Source organism: Cebidichthys violaceus, unplaced genomic scaffold (assembly GCF_023349555.1).
Source record: "Cebidichthys violaceus isolate CVI_PGR_0920_01 unplaced genomic scaffold, fCebVio1.0.p SCAF_29, whole genome shotgun sequence".
NCBI lineage: Eukaryota > Metazoa > Chordata > Actinopteri > Perciformes > Stichaeidae > Cebidichthys > Cebidichthys violaceus.
Genome location: NW_027176472.1, coordinates 4,096,785 through 4,114,284, shown reverse-complemented (window position 1 = coordinate 4,114,284; position 17,500 = coordinate 4,096,785). Strand labels below are relative to the sequence as shown.

General features: G+C 44.8%; 2 protein-coding genes across 4 annotated transcripts in view; both read left to right on the top strand.

Annotated features, from left to right (window-relative positions):
* Positions 1-5,581, top strand: part of pik3c2b (phosphatidylinositol-4-phosphate 3-kinase, catalytic subunit type 2 beta) — a 25,367-nt gene extending 19,786 nt beyond the window's left edge. The window contains exons 30-33 of one of the 2 annotated variants that reach the window (XM_068722034.1): positions 2,426-2,501; positions 3,015-3,121; positions 3,395-3,520; positions 3,649-5,581. In XM_068722034.1, the coding sequence (XP_068578135.1) occupies positions 2,426-2,501; positions 3,015-3,121; positions 3,395-3,520; positions 3,649-3,840 (501 nt within the window). In that variant the 3' untranslated portion in view covers positions 3,841-5,581. Of the gene's footprint in view, positions 1-2,425; positions 2,502-3,014; positions 3,122-3,391; positions 3,521-3,648 lie in introns of both variants that reach the window. The other variant, XM_068722033.1, reaches the window with a different exon arrangement.
* An 827-nt stretch (positions 5,582-6,408) lies between these two features.
* On the top strand, positions 6,409-12,124 carry LOC137880662 (protein phosphatase 1 regulatory subunit 15B). 2 transcript variants are annotated; one of them, XR_011103819.1, is made up of 3 exons: positions 6,409-9,027; positions 9,607-10,116; positions 10,260-12,124. XR_011103819.1 is itself a non-coding variant. In XM_068722156.1 (2 exons), the coding sequence occupies exons 1-2, from the start codon at positions 7,216-7,218 to the stop codon at positions 9,853-9,855; spliced, it is 2,061 nt and encodes a 686-aa protein (XP_068578257.1). In that variant the 5' UTR covers positions 6,409-7,215; the 3' UTR covers positions 9,856-12,124. The 2 variants fall into 2 exon arrangements, 1 of the variants encoding a protein (XP_068578257.1); XM_068722156.1 differs by having other exon boundaries at positions 9,607-12,124.
* The last annotated feature ends 5,376 nt before the right edge of the window (positions 12,125-17,500 follow it).

Genomic DNA, 17,500 nt, shown 5'->3' with positions numbered 1-17,500 from the left:
CCTGTTTGTCTGACGCTGCGGGTCAGAGAAGAAGTAGGCTGCACCCGTTTGGCCTGGAGCTCAGCACTGCAGGAGCACTAAGTGGAGGAGGAGGGAGGGAGGGGGGGGAGAGGGGGGGGGGGGGGCTTGTGAGCACCGCGGAGCATGTCGGGGCGAAATTCTCACAAGAACTCAAATAAATGCCCCGTCAGATATCAAAACACATTTGGGGGGAATTGATGACAGAGAGAGTAATTTTTATTCTTAAATACTGATGAATGAAGAAAAAGTTGGGCTCCAGTAGAAGGGGCACTTTTCTCATTCAGGGCAAAAGGGCAGGTGCTTGAGCACCACTAGGGGTCTATCTGTGCACGTGCCTGACTATATGTATGTATATGTATGTGTATATATATATATATATATATATATATATATATATGTTTCTTCGTGTTGTCTCAGATGTCTCGTTCCTTCTGCTCATATCTTAAGTTTCATTTTCACTCAGCAGTTTCTGAGAAATGCTCTGACTGAGAGGAAACACGGGGTGTGTGTGTGTGTGTGTGTGTGTGTGTGTGTGTGTGTGTGTGTGTGTGTGTGTGTGGTATCAGGTCTTTCCAGTTTTAGAAACTTGGCAGTCGAAGGCGTTTCCTTCTCCGTCTTGTCTCACACACTCAGAACTAACTACAGAGTTCTGATACTTTTTATTATATTTGCATTAAAGCTGTCGTGGCGTCGACCTTCAGTCTTCAGACGGGTTGTTTAAATATTCACTTTATTCGTCACAACTTCCTCCTTTGTTGTGACCTCACTAAACGCTGACAGAAGCAGTTTCATGATCTTTAACTGACGAGTAATAAACTAACAGAAGTAGTGAAGTAGTGAAGTAGTGAAGTAGTGAAGTAGTGAAGTAATGAAGTAGTGAGGTAGTGAAGTAGTGAAGTAATGAAGTAGTGAGGTAATGAAGTAATGAAGTAGTGAAGTAGTGAAGTAGTGAAGTAGTGAAGTAGTGAAGTAGTGAAGTAATGAGGTAGTGAGGTAGTGAAGTAATGAAGTAGTGAAGTAGTGAAGTAATGAAGTAGTGAGGTAGTGAGGTAGTGAAGTAGTGAGGTAGTGAAGTAGTGAAGGAGTGAGGTAGTGAAGTAGTGAGGTAGTGAAGTAGTGAAGTAATGAAGTAGTGAGGTAGTGAGGTAGTGAAGTAATGAAGTAGTGAAGTAGTGGGGTAGTGAAGTAATGAAGTAGTGAAGTACTGAAGTACTGAAGTAGTGAAGTACTGAAGTACTGAAGTAATGAGGTAGTGAAGTAGTGAGGTAGTGAAGTAGTGAAGTAGTGAAGTAGTGAGGTAGTGAGGTAGTGAAGTAATGAAGTAGTGAAGTAGTGGGGTAGTGAAGTAATGAAGTAGTGAAGTACTGAAGTACTGAAGTACTGAAGTAGTGAAGTACTGAAGTACTGAAGTAATGAAGTAGTGAAGTAGTGAAGTAATGAAGTAGTGAGGTAGTGAGGTAGTGAAGTAATGAAGTAGTGAAGTAGTGGGGTAGTGAAGTAATGAAGTAATGAAGTAGTGAAGTACTGAAGTAGTGAAGTAGTGAAGTAGTGAAGTACTGAAGTAGTGAAGTAGTGAAGTAATGAAGTAGTGAGGTAGTGAAGTAGTGAAGTAATGAAGTAGTGAAGTAGTGAGGTAGTGAAGTAGTGAAGTAGTGAAGTAGTGAAGCAGTGAAGCAGTGAGGCAGTGAGGCAGTGAGGTAGTGAAGTAGTGAAGTAATGAAGTAGTGAAGTAGTGAGGTAGTGAAGTAGTGAGGTAGTGAAGGAGTGAGGTAGTGAAGTAGTGAGGTAATGAAGTAATGGAGTAGTGGAGTAGTGAAGTAGTGAAGAAGTGAAGTCGTGAGGTAGTGAGGTAGTGAAGTCGTGGGGTAGTGGGGTAGTGAAGTAGTGAAGTAGTGAAGTAGTGAAGTAGTGAGGTAATGGAGTAGTGGAGTAGTGAAGTAGTGAGGTAGTGAAGTAGTGAAGAAGTGAAGTCGTGGGGTAGTGGGGTAGTGAAGTAATGAAGTAATGAAGTAGTGAAGTAGTGAAGTAGTGAAGTCGTGAAGTAGTGAAGTCGTGAAGTCGTGAAGTCGTGGGGTAGTGAGGTAGTGAAGTAGTGAAGTAGTGAGGTAATGGAGTAGTGGAGTAGTGAAGTAGTGAGGTAGTGAAGTAGTGAAGAAGTGAAGTCGTGGGGTAGTGGGGTAGTGAGGTAGTGAAGTAATGAAGTAATGAAGTAATGAAGTAGTGAAGTAGTGAAGTAGTGAAGTCGTGAAGTCGTGAAGTCGTGGGGTAGTGAGGTAGTGAAGTAGTGAAGTAGTGAAGTAGTGAGGTAGCTGTAGTCCACTGAACAGGGAGGATGTGGCGTAGAGGGTCTGGAGGGTCCGGAGCCTTCCTGAGGAGAACTTTCAACATGAGTTGTGTGTTGCAGTGCGACCTCGTCTACACCTTCTTCCACCCGCTGCCCCGAGACGAGAGACCGGGACCGACGGCCTCCAAACCAGCAGGTACCGACGACCCGAGACCCGCCTGTGAGATGGATCCAGTGTAGATGCAGCATGAGATTACTGCCCTGTGGCTGTGACTCATGAGGGTCCAACCAGCTGAAGTTCAACTGGTCCACACACACACACACACACACACACACACACACACACACACACACACACACACACACACACACACACACACACACACACACACACGGTCTCTGGTTACAGTGGGGGATAAGATGATCCTGACGGAGTTCATGTTTTCTCTGCGTCGGTAAATACCGGTTGTGGAAGAAGTATTCAGATCCTTTACTGCAGTAGAAGTACTAATAGTACTAATACCACGCTGTGAAAATACTCCACTATGAGTAACAGTCCTGCAGCAACATGTTTCTCTGTTATATCAGGTTAATGTTCCCGCTGCATTAATGAGTATGTCGCAATTTAACTCCTGTGTGTGTGTGTGTGTGTGTGTGTGTGTGTGTGTGTGTGTGTGTGTGTGTGTGTGTGTGTGTGTGTGTGTGGCAGAGCTCACTTGGTCTCCAGCTGCAGGCAAAGAGCTCGGCGAAGTCAAACTGTCGATCTCCTACAAGAACGACAAGCTCTTCATCATGGTGATGCACATACGAGGCCTGGTCAGTCTGAGTGTGTGTGTGTGTGTGTGTGTGTGTTCATTCAGACGTGTTGCTAGTTAACCGTCTGGTGACACACAGCTGTTTTTTATTATTCTTTTCTATTTTTTATTATAACAATCAGCTGCTCAAAGTCATGTTTTCTTACTCTGGTGCTTTGATTGGCTGTTGCATTAATTGTGTGTGTGTGTGTGTGTGTGTGTGTGTGTGTGTGTGTGTGTGTGTGTGTGTGTGTGTGTGTGTGTGTGTGTGTGTGTGTGTGTGTGCGTGCAGCAGCCCCTGCAGGACGGCACAGACCCGGACCCCTACGTGAAGCTCTACCTCCTCCCGGACCCGCAGAAGACCAGCAAGAGGAAGACCAAGGCGGCGCGGCGCACCTGTAACCCGACCTACAACGAGATGGTAACCAGACAGGAAGTACAGATGAGGATCGTTCACCTCGACAGCGGCCATGTTTGTTTATGTTTACAATGAATGAATGGAGAAACGTATTTCAGTGTGTTCCTCTCGCTCCCATCCCGACCCTCCAGCTGGTGTACGAGCGGATCCCTCGGGGGGACCTGGACCAGAGGGTGATCCACCTACGGGTCCTCGGCGACGGGGCTTTCTGGGAGAACACCCTGCTGGGAGAGACCTTCATCCCTCTGAAGACGCTGGTCCCGGGTCAGCACTGGGTGGACTGGCACCAGCTGGGCGCCGCCGGCTCAGACTCCGCCCACTGACGCATTTAAAAAAAAAAAAGGAGAGAAGAAGAAGAAAACAAAAGGAAAGTCCTTTCAAAGTAAAAGCCGTGTGGCTGACCCTCCCTCTGTGTGAGAGGGAGTTTAAGGTTAAAGCAGCAGTTTAACTTCACTAACGTCATTTTTAGTACGTTTGGTTTGTTTTAAAGACAAAATCTGGACTTTTATTGAAAATAATGATTTGATTTATTTTCATGATTGGGTCCTTTTTTTTTTTTTACTTTAAAAAATGTCTGATGTGATTACAAACAAGGTGAACAATGAAGTCACTTAAAAGTGAAACTAACTCACTAGTTCTTCTGTTTCTTATGGTTTAACAGAAACGGATGAGAAGTTAAAGATTAATATAATGATGATAATTACAATTGAAAGATTTAGTTTCTCACACACACACACACACACACACACACACACACACACACACACACACACACAGGTGCATGCTGGGATATTGAGGCGTCTATCAGCAGAAACAAAAGGGACGACTGTTCAGAAGTTGGCTCACATTTCACACGTTGTTTTTAATTGTCTTTAACTTCAACTGTTTGATTTCTGCAGAAATGGTGAAATACTGAATCTCACCAGAGAAATCGTTCGCGGTCGAGTCGTTCTTCTTTTCCAGGACGTCCTTCGAGCTGCTTTTACAGAATATTCCAGAGAACATTCCGTGTTTGTTTTTTTTTGTTTTTTTTGCAGCTTTTAGTGTCCTGAAGATGAAGAACCTTCGCTGGGCTTCAGCGGTGGAGACGTTCAAACGTTGTGTCTGTACATGCAGAGCTTTAGCCTCAATGTTGCTAACAGGATATTTTTATAGTGAGGATGATTTGATTTTGAGAGAGAGAGAGAGAGAGAGAGAGAGAGAGAGAGAGAGAGAGAGAGAGAGAGAGAGAGAGAGACTCTGACTCGTTTTTTTGGATCCTGATCACCCGGAAGGTTCTTCTGTGATCTTGATTCGTGTCCGAAGGTTTTCAACTAAAAGTTCCACTTTATTTTTCCTCTGGATTTCTTTTGATTTCCTGCGTAGATTGTTTATTTGACCTCTTTTCCTTTTGACATCATTAGTCAAGTCAACATCAACAGCACTCTGTGAAGCCGGGAGGTTTTATTTTGAAAGGACACAGTGCATGTGGCGAGTTACCGTTGACGTCCCTGAGACGTCCAGAAGTCCCTCTGGTGATACTCGTCCTGTACAGATATGAGCTTTCTTTATATTTTTGACCCCGACGCTCTCCTGTAGTTCTTCTTAAATGGATCACATCAGAGTCTGTCTGATGTCCTGCTTTGACATTTTATTGACCAAACAATTAACTGATAAATCTAGATTATAATCTGCAGATGAATTATTAATACATTTTAAAAAAAGAGAAAAGTGGATTTGATGTGAAGTGGTTTAAATCGTTGACTCTCTGTTTTAAAAAGGCCGTTTTTTTTAAAAATAGTTTGGTAAAGCTGTTGACATGGTGACTAGAGTGAAGTGCAGTGAAGGTGGCGACACACTGAGGAGACAGGAGACACACTGAGGAGACAGACACAGGAGACAGGAGCAGAATGTAAGTTCACAGTGAACTGATCTTAAGTACTGTACAGACTCAACTTAATAAAATGTGATTTAGGTTTTTTTCCACGGCAGCGTAGTCTGATTTTAGAAGCTCTTTATGATTAATGTGTATTAATTTTATTCTGAACATGTTTTGTATTATTTGCACTACAAAATAAACTTGAATTGAAGAAAAAAAGTTGATTTTTTTTCCTCTCTCCCTGTATCTGAACAACCGCTTCTGTCTCCTCCTTCCTTCCTCTACCTCCTTAACTCCTCCCATCTTCTTTGGCCCTTCTCACCGCTTCCTCCTCCTTTCCCCCTCTTCTTCCTCCCCCCTCCTTCCTTCCTTATTCCTCCTCCCTACCACCTCTTTTTACACCCTCCTCCCTTGTCCTGCTCCCTTCTTCTTTGTCCCTTCCACCTCCTCTTCTTCCTCCTCCATCCTGCTTCGTTCCTTCTTCCCATTTTCCTCCTCCCTTTTTCTTCATGCTGTCCTCCTCATCCTCCCTTTTTCTCCTTTTTATACTAGATTTAAACAATACATATTTACTTTCGGTACATTTTGCAGAGGATACTAGAACTGGAGTATCTTAACGTTGCTGTACAGGTGGATAAAAAATGAACAAACAGCAGGTGGAAACATTGATATTTTTATTTTATTTTTAACTTTTTTTTGTACTTAACTCTAACTTTCTGGCAAATTGTTAATTTTTGAATGAACACATGTTTTGTCACCTGCACAGGTAATTCTAGTGATTTTTGTCATTTCATCAGAAATACAAATAGTTAAAAATGAAATGTTAAATGTGATATCCTTAATTTTTCCATTTAAAAAAAAAAAAAAGCTATAATTTCTACTTCCGGTGCCCACCGACCTGCTGCTGGTGGCGGAGCTGCGGTCCAGATAAGGGACCATCTGCGTGGGAGGCTCACAGCTGATAAAACACGTGGCAGCAGTGAAGACCTTGGACCCTCTTATGTTATGTAACCAGCAGCAGCAGCAGCACGTCGGACCAGTAACACCGCGACACTCCCTGGTGTCTTAAAGAAAGGACGAGCATTTGTTGACGGTCCCTTAAATTTCTGATGAAATCTCTCACCGGAGCGAAGAGACGGACACACGGAAGAAGCGACACGGCGGTTATAAATCACTCTTTTATTCGGGGAAAAAAAACCGTGGATATTATTATATTAACACCGGAAGCAGATAAAAGAAAACAACAGTCTGAACTGGATAACGAAGCCAACAAATTGTGGTTTTCTGACAGTATATTTCGAATTTAACGCTACTCCCGGTTCAAGCTAACCGCTAAAGCTAAGTTAGCTTTGTCCCGCTGAAGCTAACCTGCTAGCATCGCCCCGGCAGACCTCCTCTCCAGCACCGCCCATCGCCTTCTTCACGGAGATTAAAAAGCAGATTTCAAAACCAAAACCAAAATGGCTCTTCTGTCATCGTCACACCGGGACTCCTCCACCCTGTTTTCTGTCACGAAATTCTCCACCAGAAAGAAGTCCAACCACCACTCTCAGACGAGCGTTAACGCCGCGGAGCGCGCCGGTGTCACAGACGATGTTCCCTGGGTTCCCTCTCGCTGCGGAGGTCGGTACGTGTGCCAGTCAGTGTAAAAACAAACAATGTTTCACTAAAAAACAACTCTTCACTTGTATCATACATGGATAATAACTGCTCCTGTTGACCCGGGCTGGAGCCGCTACACGCCTCCGATAGTTTGACAGCTGTCACATTACTGCCGCCTGAGGTACCTTGTTTTCTCAGGTACGTTGACGTCACATAATTTATATTTTTGAAGAAAAAAATGTTGAGAAATATGAGCGGTGAGGGACATTTATCCGGCGGGCAGAGTTCGTCCTCCCCGGCCGGGCGTGGAGTCGCCTCTCCCGGGTTGGACGGACAGGAAAGCTCGTGGATCGGCCTGCTGTCTAGGCCCGCGATGGCATTTCTGCAACGATATCTCCCCGGTAGACCGCGAACCCCGAACCGGTCTGAAACGGGATCCGGGTGGCTCAGTGGGGGTTTGAAAACCAGCTTTGTTGACGAGGAAAGAGAGTTTTTAAGACAGCTGGACGACATGATGCCGCTCACGCCGGCTCCTCACCTGACATACCTGCGGTGTCAGCACGACGGAGGAGCCGGTCGCCTGGAGCCGAGAGGCGGCGGCGCGTTACCGTGGTTGACCGCTGATTCTCTGCAGGAAATGGGGATTCAAACCTCAGAGGAAATGGACTTAAATCTGTGCCAGCAAACCCAGATTGGATACTTGTCTTCTTCTATCAGGACTTTTTTCAGCCACGTGCTGTTGAGCTCGGTGTCACCTCAGGAAATAAAGCCCCCAGGTGGGGGTAAAAGCAGGACGTGGTGGGGCAGCTTCTGGGTGGGCGAGGAGGGCAGCAAAACAAAAGCACCCGAAACAACAAGCGATCCGTTTGGGGGCTGGACGCTGGGAGAAAACGCTGGACCGACCGACCTCAAAGAGGTCAACAATGGAGGCCTTCAAACAGTCCACAACACAGAGGGGTCCAGCGTCGGTGACCACCACCTGAGCTGTTCAGGAGCTGCCGCCGCCTGCAGTGAGGCGGCACCTCTGACACCGGATCAGGACAATGGTTACTCCAGTCTGGAGGAGGAACATTTCCAGGTTTGTCACCTGAGCGCGGCGAAAGCCCCGAGTGAGGAGCAGCAGCAGCTGGAGGAGGAGGAGGAGGAAGAGGCCGACTCGGCTGAAATTAGTGCCGCCGTTAAGACGGAAATGGAGGAAGAGACCTCTGAGGAAGAGGAGGAGGAGGAGGAGGAGGAGGAGGAAGAAAAGGAAGAAGAGTCCGCGGAAGCCACGGCGCTCACCAACCCCCAGTGCCAAAACAAGGCCATCGCCTTCATCATGGGCTGCCCCTGCAGTGACGACGAGGACGAGGACAGCAGCCAATCAGACGGGGAGTCCAGCGATGACGATGACGCTGGCTTTGACAGCGAGGGCTCGTCTGATGAGTCCGACTCGACCGACGACGACGAAGAGGATGACGACGAAGAGGACGATGAAGACAGTGATGTGGACTCTGAGGCGGAGCGCCTGTGGAGCTCTCTGTGCCAAAGTGTGGACCCGTACAACCCCCGTAACTTCACCGCCCAGCTGCACACCGTCACCTCCTCCCCGCCCAGGACCATCCCCATCCCCACCTCCACGCCTCCGTCCTCCGCCCAGTCCACCCCGGCCTCCTCCCCTCCCTCTCTCCCTCCCTCCGCCCTCACCTCCTCCTCCCCTCCGTCCGGCAGCGACTTCTGGGACGACTCCACCTCCGCCAGCGAGGTGGACGAAGCTGAAAGCCTCCGCCTGTTGAGCTCCTTCAGCTGCTCCTCGGACCCTTACAGCCCGCTGAACTTCCAGGCAACGCTCAGGACTCAAAGGCCCGTCGAGGAGGCGGGGTCCAGGACCAGGACCGCCGGGGCAAAGAAGGAGGCCTCCCAGACTCCTCCCGGCCTCCTCCGCCATAACCCGGCGTCTCCGCCCGAGTACAGGAAGGAGGAGGCTGAGGAGAGGCTGGACAGTGGCTTCTCTGAACCCTCCACCTCCTCCGGCTGCTCCACCTCACGGAGCTGCAGCACGACCAAGAAGGTCAGTTTGTTTTATTCACAATACGAATTCAATGAAATGCTGCAAACTGAGTAAATTAACTATAATAAACTAAATGAACAATAATCATAAAACAAGGAGTTATTTTGTATATCTGTACTGAACCTTGCTAATGAGCACGGATGTTGAAATACTTGGTTGTGAAATTTCAAAGTCAGAAAAGTAAATTTGAACAGTGAGATCGTTTTATTTCCTTCCAGCTCATTTAATAATCCTGGACCTGAAACTCAACCCGTCTGTCTCTCTCTATTTCTGTCTGTCTCTCTCTATTTCTGTCTGTCTCTCTCTCTATTTCTGTCTGTCTCTCTATTTCTGTCTGTCTCTCTATTTCTGTCTCTCTCTCTCTCTCTCTCTCTCTCTCTCTGTCTCTCTCTCTGTGTCTCTGTCTCTTTCTCTGTCTCTTTCTGTGTGTCTCTCTCTCTGTCTCTTTCTGTGTCTCTCTGTCTCTCTCTCTATCTGTCTCTATCTGTCTCTGCTTCTAATTAATTTGGTTTAAATTAAAATATTCATTGACTTATTCGATTCATTAGATTTCAAACGGGACTCTTCTTCTTGTTTCAGGTCCGCTTCTGTGACGATGTGGAGGAGTTCTTCGCCAGCTGTGGTGAGGAGGAGGAGGAGGAGGACAGACGGGGTCCCTGGGAGGAGCTGGCCCGGGACCGCTGCCGGTTCATGAGGCGCTGCCAGGAGGTGGAGCAGAGCATCAACTTCTGTCTGCAGCCACAGCACCGACACCTGGTGTACCGCCGCCTGTCTCCGTCCTCTACGCCCAGGACGCCTGAGGACCATCCGTCTGTCCTCTACGCCTGAGGACCATCGACCTGTTCTCCACGCCTGAGGACCATCAGTCTGTCTTCTACGTCCTGGACGCCTCAGGACCATCGATCTGAGGACAGTTGATTTGTCCACTACATCCTGGATGCCAGAGGACAATGAATCCCATCTGTCCTCTACGTTCTGGACAACTGAGGGTCGATCTGTCCTCTCTGTTCTTGATGCCTGAGCTCAATCTGTCTTCTACATCCTGGATGAAGACAATTGATTCGTACTCTACGTCCTGGGACCTTGCAGGTCAATCCCTGTCCTCCTGAGGAAATGAAAAGCTGCACTTGTTGAGCAGTGAGACACTATAGAGACACAGAGGACATGTGGACGGACTGAGAGCTGCTGGACTCCTGACTGACTTCTTCTTCTTCTCTGTTTTGTTTCTGCAGCTTCGTCTCTGGACCTGAACACGACTCAAAGCGTCTTCATGACCGACTGCTTTAGTAAAATACCGGCTGGTGTCCTGAACGCTTCACTGTTGGTAGAGAAGTCGTCTCTGTGTTCCGGTTGGACAGCGTCCTCCTTTTTTTAATTTTTTTTATTTCTGGAGACGGAGAGACGTCTAAAAATATCTGCAGCTGTTCTGTTTGCGTAATCGTCCAGGTTTACATTTTCAGTTTTGGTGCCGACGGTTAAATCACAGAATTTATGTCAAATATTATTGAACTCTTCAGACGCCCAAAAATCCATCAAATGAAACAACGTATCGACTTAAATGATTCCATTATCCGATAAACTAATCCACTCATTTATCGTCAGAAAATAGTCCAGTCTTGTTCTGTTCGACACCGGAAGAAAGTCTAAGATATATATTATTTTTATATATATATATATATATATATATATATATATATATATATATTAATGTATATTTGAGACTGTTGAAACTGGAGTAACCGATCATCAGACTGGATCCACTAATTGATTAATTGATTTCAGCTCCACCTGAAACTTTACTTTTGTTAAATTGTTTTATTGTTGATCAGCAGCTTCTTCCTGTGTCTCCGGTGTTCAGTCGATGACGTCCTTGTGGACGCGTTCGTCTTCACAGAAGAACCGGATGAAACCGGTCTGAGGACGATTCAGGTGTTTCTTTATGCGCTTCTAGCTTGAACCTTTTTTTTAAAAGCCAAAGATTTAAAGAGTGAGTGAGTGAGTGAGTGAGTGAGTGAGTGAGTGAGTTGAGTGACGGGAGGACGACTGAAGTGTTGGAATCTGATCATTTTTTGCGTGAATCGATGGTATTAATGTGGAGAAAGCTCCTCCTACTAACCACTGATGATCATTGGTGTTCTTCCTCTAGTCAGTATGTTCATGTCTGGTGTTCAACGTTCCTTCACACCTGAAGAAGAAGTGTTAATTCATAAGACAGCTGAAGCTTTTAATCATTTGAATTCAGAACTAACACCACGAATGTTGGCTGTAGTGTTGATTTGATATTATAATTTAAACGTAGTCCATTCATCCATCCATTCATTCATCCATTCATTCATTCATTCATTCATTCATTCATTCATCCATATAAAGGGAGAACAATGCACTGTTATAATTGATCTGCCCAGATGTTCAGTTCTGCTAAAAGCAAAGAAAATCTATTTTTTGGGGAACTTGTATTAATAACAACAATAAGAACGTAGAAGTAACTCAAGAAGGGTTTCTGATCCCCATTTGCATTTCCTGTGGCTCCTTCATATTAAGTCCAGTTGAATGCTTTTATTGTGAAGCTGCATCGGTAGGAAATGTTCGTATTGCAAATAAACATAAATATTTTTTATTTACATGATGTGACCTGAAACTGGAAACCCCCCCCCCCCCCAAAAAAAAGTTTATTTTCATGATCTCCTTTTATCTAAAAACAGCGACGGTTCAACTCGTCGTAGATTTAAAGGTTTGAGTTCATTAATGCTGAGTCAGGAGTTAAGTTGTGTGTTATGTTGCACTAATATATATATATATAAATCTATATATAAAGAAACATGTAGACACCAGGATGGTCTGACAGATGTTTGGTGTTTGTCTTCTGTCGGCTGACGTTGTCGTGACTAATATTTAATAATCAGGAGGAACGTTTTAATTTAAGCTTTTAAAGGAGGCGCAGGTGGAGACGACAGGAGGAATCTTTTGGTGTTTATTTTAGTCATAAGAAAAGCTTTTTATTTTTCTAATGCTTTGTGTGGTAACTCGTCCTGCATCATCGTTTCCTCACAACTCAATACGACCGATTTGAATATTAAATCAATATTTAATGATCACACACACCGGCTCCTTCCTTCCTTCTTCCCCCCCCCCCCCCCTCCTTCTACATTTTCTCTCCGGCGCTCAGTTTACAGATGAAATGGTTCTAAAATGTTGCAGATGTTCGATGTTCCTGACAGATGTGAGGCTGTAGTGCGTCCAGCAGGGGGAGCTGCAGGAGAGACGTGTCTCACCGGGTTCTCCTCTGAGCAGCGGCATCTCAACATCTCCTTCATGCATTGTGATCATGAATGTGGTGGGTCATTCGTGTTCCCCTGAGGATGACCTGTAAGAACTGAGGTGATCATTTTAATGCGTCTAATGCTGACTGAATACCTGTATATTATATATATTTGAGACACGGTGTTTGATCCCACGGCTGTTACAGCATTAAATCTATTGTATCAGGTTCTCTAAATTGTATTTTTCACTATTTTCCAGTGGTTTAAACATGCAGTTCTCCTGGTTTCCACTAGGGGCTGCTGTAGTATTGAGCACTTGATAAATGACATAACCCTTTATTTTCATTTAAACTAAACTAGTGTAGAGAAACATTTAAAAGGGTTAACATTGTTTTAAATGAAGAACATTTGATATTTATGATGAGGACTGAAGTTACTTGGTGAAAGAGGAAAATAATAAAATTATGAAAGCAGAATTATTGACATTTTCAGAGCTTAAAGTGGAGCACAACGAGAGAATTCTGCTGCTGATCCTTAATATCTGACATTAATAAAAGGTTGACTAAGTCCTATCAGCTCACACGCTGCATGTAAATAATGTATTTGTCATTTATGGACACGACATGGATGAAGAGAATATTTCAAACTTCCACAAGTGAAAGCTCTGGAAACGAGTGCATAGAAAAAGTAAGTGGCTCTTTTTTATATTCAACTCTCGTTTTAATGACTTCTTTCAGTCCCAGAACTGTTTGTTCTGTCCTCCAGTTCATCGGACTCTACCGTTAATGAAAACACATACATGTCTCTCATGCATCTATTGTTGTAATAGCTAGTGGTCCTAATGAGCGTTCATGACTTGTCTTCAGGTGTTTCTGCCTCAGTTCAAGTCAAACAGGAAGTTGAAGGAGTTGGTCTCAGTTCTTCGTCAGACTCTCCTCCACAGTCCGGTCCTCCTCCAGCTCCACCAGGCCCTGCAGGTATTTGATGTACCTGATGGCGGCCCTCAGCGTCTCCACCTTGCTGAGGCGCTTGTCGGCGCTCTGACCCGGCAGGTGGTCCCTCAGTTTGGCGTAGCCCTGGTTCACGCACCGCACCCGCTGCCGCTCGCGCTCGTTTCGCTTCTGGATGAACGCCGGCTCAAAGGGACACTCGTAGACGCTGAAGTGTCCGTGGTGGTGGTGGTGGTGGTGAAAGGGGGCCAGGTAGGGGCCCCTCAGAGGGTCCATGCCGGAGGGGTAGAGGAGGAAGGGGACGGAGCCGGACAGAGAGCGCTGAGAGACGCCGCGGTCCTCACGGTGACCAGCAGGGGGAGACACACCGAAGCTCAGGTAAGATGATGGAGAGAAGGTGGAGCTCATCATGTGACCTGCACCGACCACAGACCTGTAAACACACCACAGACCTGTAAACACACCACAGACCTGTAAACACACCACTGACCTGTAAACACACCACTGACCTATAAACAGACCAGTAAACACACAACAGACCAGTAAACACACCACAGACCTGTAAACACACCACGGACCAGTAAACACACCACAGACCTGTAAACACACCACGGACCAGTAAACACACCACAGACCTGTAAACACACCACGGACCAGTAAACACACCACAGACCTGTAAACACACCACAGACCAGTAAACACACCGCAGACCAGTAAACACACCGCAGACCAGTAAACACACCGCAGACCAGTAAACACACCGCAGACCAGTAAACAGACCACAGACCTATAAACACACTGCAGACCTGTAAACACACCACAGACCAGTAAACAGACCACAGACCTATAAACACACCGCAGACCAGTAAACACACCGCAGACCTATAAACACACCGCAGACCAGTAAACACACCACAGACCAGTAAACACACCACAGACCTGTAAACACACCACAGACCAGTAAACACACCACAGACCAGTAAACACAGACCAGTAAACACAGACCAGTAAACACAGACCAGTAAACACAGACCTGTGAACACAGACCTGTGAACACAGAACAGTAAACACAGACCAGTAAACACAGACCAGTAAACACAGAACAGTAAACACAGACCAGTAAACACAGAACAGTAAACACAGACCAGTAAACACAGACCAGTAAACACAGAACAGTAAACACAGACCTGTAAACACAGACCAGTAAACACACCACAGACCAGTAAACACACCACAGACCTGTGAACACACCACAGACCTATAAACACAGACCAGTAAACACACCACAGACCTGTAAACACACCACAGACCAGTAAACACACCACAGACCAGTAAACACACCACAGACCTATAAACACACCACAGACCAGTAAACACAGACCAGTAAACACAGAACAGTAAACACAGACCAGTGAACACAGAACAGTGAACACAGACCAGTAAACACAGACCAGTAAACACAGAACAGTAAACACAGACCTGTGAACACGGACACGGACCTCAGTGAAGCTTCATCCTGCTGACCTGCAGAGACACAAACAGACATGAGAGAAGCAGCAGTGTAAATATATACTATATATGAATATTTACACTGCTGTAAAGGTTGTAATCTCCTGCCACAAAGATGATTGTGTCCCCTCAGATGTCTGAGAGGACTGCTACTGTATTTCTGAATGGTCGTTGATGCTTTTAGCTTGTAGGAAATCTTCTAAACTAATAGATGTTATGTATTTTAGTACAAAGAGATCAAAATGCTGCACGATGAAGAGACAAAGATCCTCTCTGAGCAACGGTTGAATAAGAACAGAAGAAATCATAGAAGCTTAGCATCAAAATGTGTGCAGATGTAATTAGCATCAGCTTTCTGTTTCAGCGTCGAGTGTTTCTCGACACTGAAACGGTCCTGGTGAAGGTCTGCGCTTTTTTTTCGTGCATCGTGCAATGAGTGTGCACCTCTGTGTCCGTCCACGGCTAATCTCTAATTCTGCTGCAGCAAACTGCATAATATTTTGGGTGCCCAGTTATGGCTGCATGCTTAAAGACCTCTCGTGGTCGCGGTGACTCCCACTTTCTCAAAACACCTTTTATTACCCGTTTTATACTGACTGCTGAGTGCATCGCCGACCCCCAGCCAGAGAAACGGAGTGGCAGAAACATATTTCTTATTGTTTTGGACGGTGTGTTTGGCTAACGGCTAACAGAAGTACCAGTACACACGCTGCTGAGTGCGCTGGCAGACACCTTGAGGTGAGTTTAATTTTGTTTTTGGCAAGATTGAAAGAATTGTCTAATAAAACAACTTCGAGCCGATTGCCTGCATACATCGCCGCTTGTTTTTGTGTGTTTAATGACAAATTGTTGGTTGTATTAAATCAATCAATCGTTGTTGAAGACACAAGTGGTGGAGATCTTCCCTCTACCGAGTGCACCTTTTCTAGTTATATCCTGTCAGCTGTAGGAAGCTATCGTAGCTCATTAGCTAACATCCACTTTTATTGAAGCTCCTCTGTCCGAGTTTAAACTGGTTTCACACAGTTAGCAGACAGGAAGTCATCGTACTGACACAGCTGTGTGTCACTATACAGTTTAGGGACTTGTTGTAATGTTAGCCACTGAGCTAACTAGCATGCAGACTGAATGAAACAATGAGAAATCCAGAGAATTAAATGTCATGAGGAGTAAATGGAAGAATAGCACCTTCCCAGCTAGCTAGCATGTTAGCGGCTAGCTCTCCAGCTACAGTAGCTCACCAGCTAATTCTGTAAGTCGTCACTATGTCGACATTCAGTGTTCTAATAACGACACAGCTGAAGACTGTGAGCTGTGGTTGAAAGCTGATATGTGGACTTTGAGTTTGTACAGTCAAGACCAAATGTACACAATGTATTCATGTATAAATGTATTAAAAAACACTAACTTATTTTGTTATTTATTCATAAATGAGAACAGTGTTTTACTTAAAAGTACTTGTGTGGAAATACAGAGTGGAAATACTCTGTTACAAGTAAAAGCCCTGCATTTAAAATTTTAGAAGTAAAAAAATAAAATTACTCATACTGCAGAATGTACTATTTCAGAATAATAAGTGGATTATAAGTATTGATGCATTAATGTTTATTACTTTAATGGTCCAGCTGGTAAAAGTGGAGCTCATTTTAATGACTTTGTACTACTAGTATAGTAGTTTAATAATGCATAATTATTATTATATATTTTGTTTTAACAGTACAAATGTTCAAAGTAACTAAAGCTGTCGGATAAATGTAGTGGAGTTAAAAAAAAAGTACAATTGTTCCTCTGAGATTTAGTGGAAGTATAAAGTAACTGAAAAATTAAAATACAGGATACAATATATACAATACAGTACAAGTATCTCAGAATTGTACTCAAGTGCAGTAAGTAAATGTTCTTTTCCCCACTGATTGATCGTTAAGTTGATTAAATATAACATTAATAAAAACCGACAATAAACGACGACTGAAAGCTGTAAACAGAAGCTTATAACAAATCTACCTAATATACAAACATGACCTACAGCTACACACTATATACATATAATATACAAACCACAGTGTGTGTGTGTGTGTGTGTATATGTGTGTATATATACAGTATATATAAAATATGAAATGAGATGCAGTGATGTCTTTGTCTCACCTTCAGATGCTGCTGCAGTGTTTCCTCCCGTCTGAGGCAGCAGGATGAAACGCTGAAGCTTTACCTGGCTTTACTCTGCCGAAGCTCCGCCCCTCCAGGTGTGTGACAGGACGTCAGGTAACGAGACATGACCGAACACGCCGCGTCGTTTCTCGCGAGTATAAAACATTTGATTCCTTGAGTTTGTTAAACGATGGAACACGAAACACGGCGTGATGGAAAGCGATCACTGATTTGTTTGTTAGGAAACAACGACACGAGCTTCCCGTTTACATTTGTCTTACTGTTCTTTCAGCATCAGATCAGGAGTGAGTGTAAATCTGCTCTTTGGAGTCATATTTGTTGCTGCAGTCGGAACATCAAAGAGCATCGACGGATAGAAATGAGTGTTTGCAGTTTCCTCTTCCTAAATCCAGTGTTTCCAGATGAAAGACATCAGCGACACACACCCTTCCTGTCAGCCTCTCATCACACAACACACACTGATGACTGTTTATACACACACACACACACACACACACACACACACACACACCTGTAACCTGAGAGTTACCTGCAGTGAACTGAACAGTTCATACACAACAGTTTCTCTTCGACTTCAGACACA

Coding starts and splice junctions, on each gene's coding strand:
- LOC137880662 (XM_068722156.1), top strand. CDS start 7,216: ATGTTGAGAAATATGAGCGGTGAGGGACATTTATCCGGCGGGCAGAGT. Junction 9,028..9,606: donor GCTGCAGCACGACCAAGAAG/GTCAGTTTGTTT, acceptor TTCTTGTTTCAG/GTCCGCTTCTGTGACGATGT.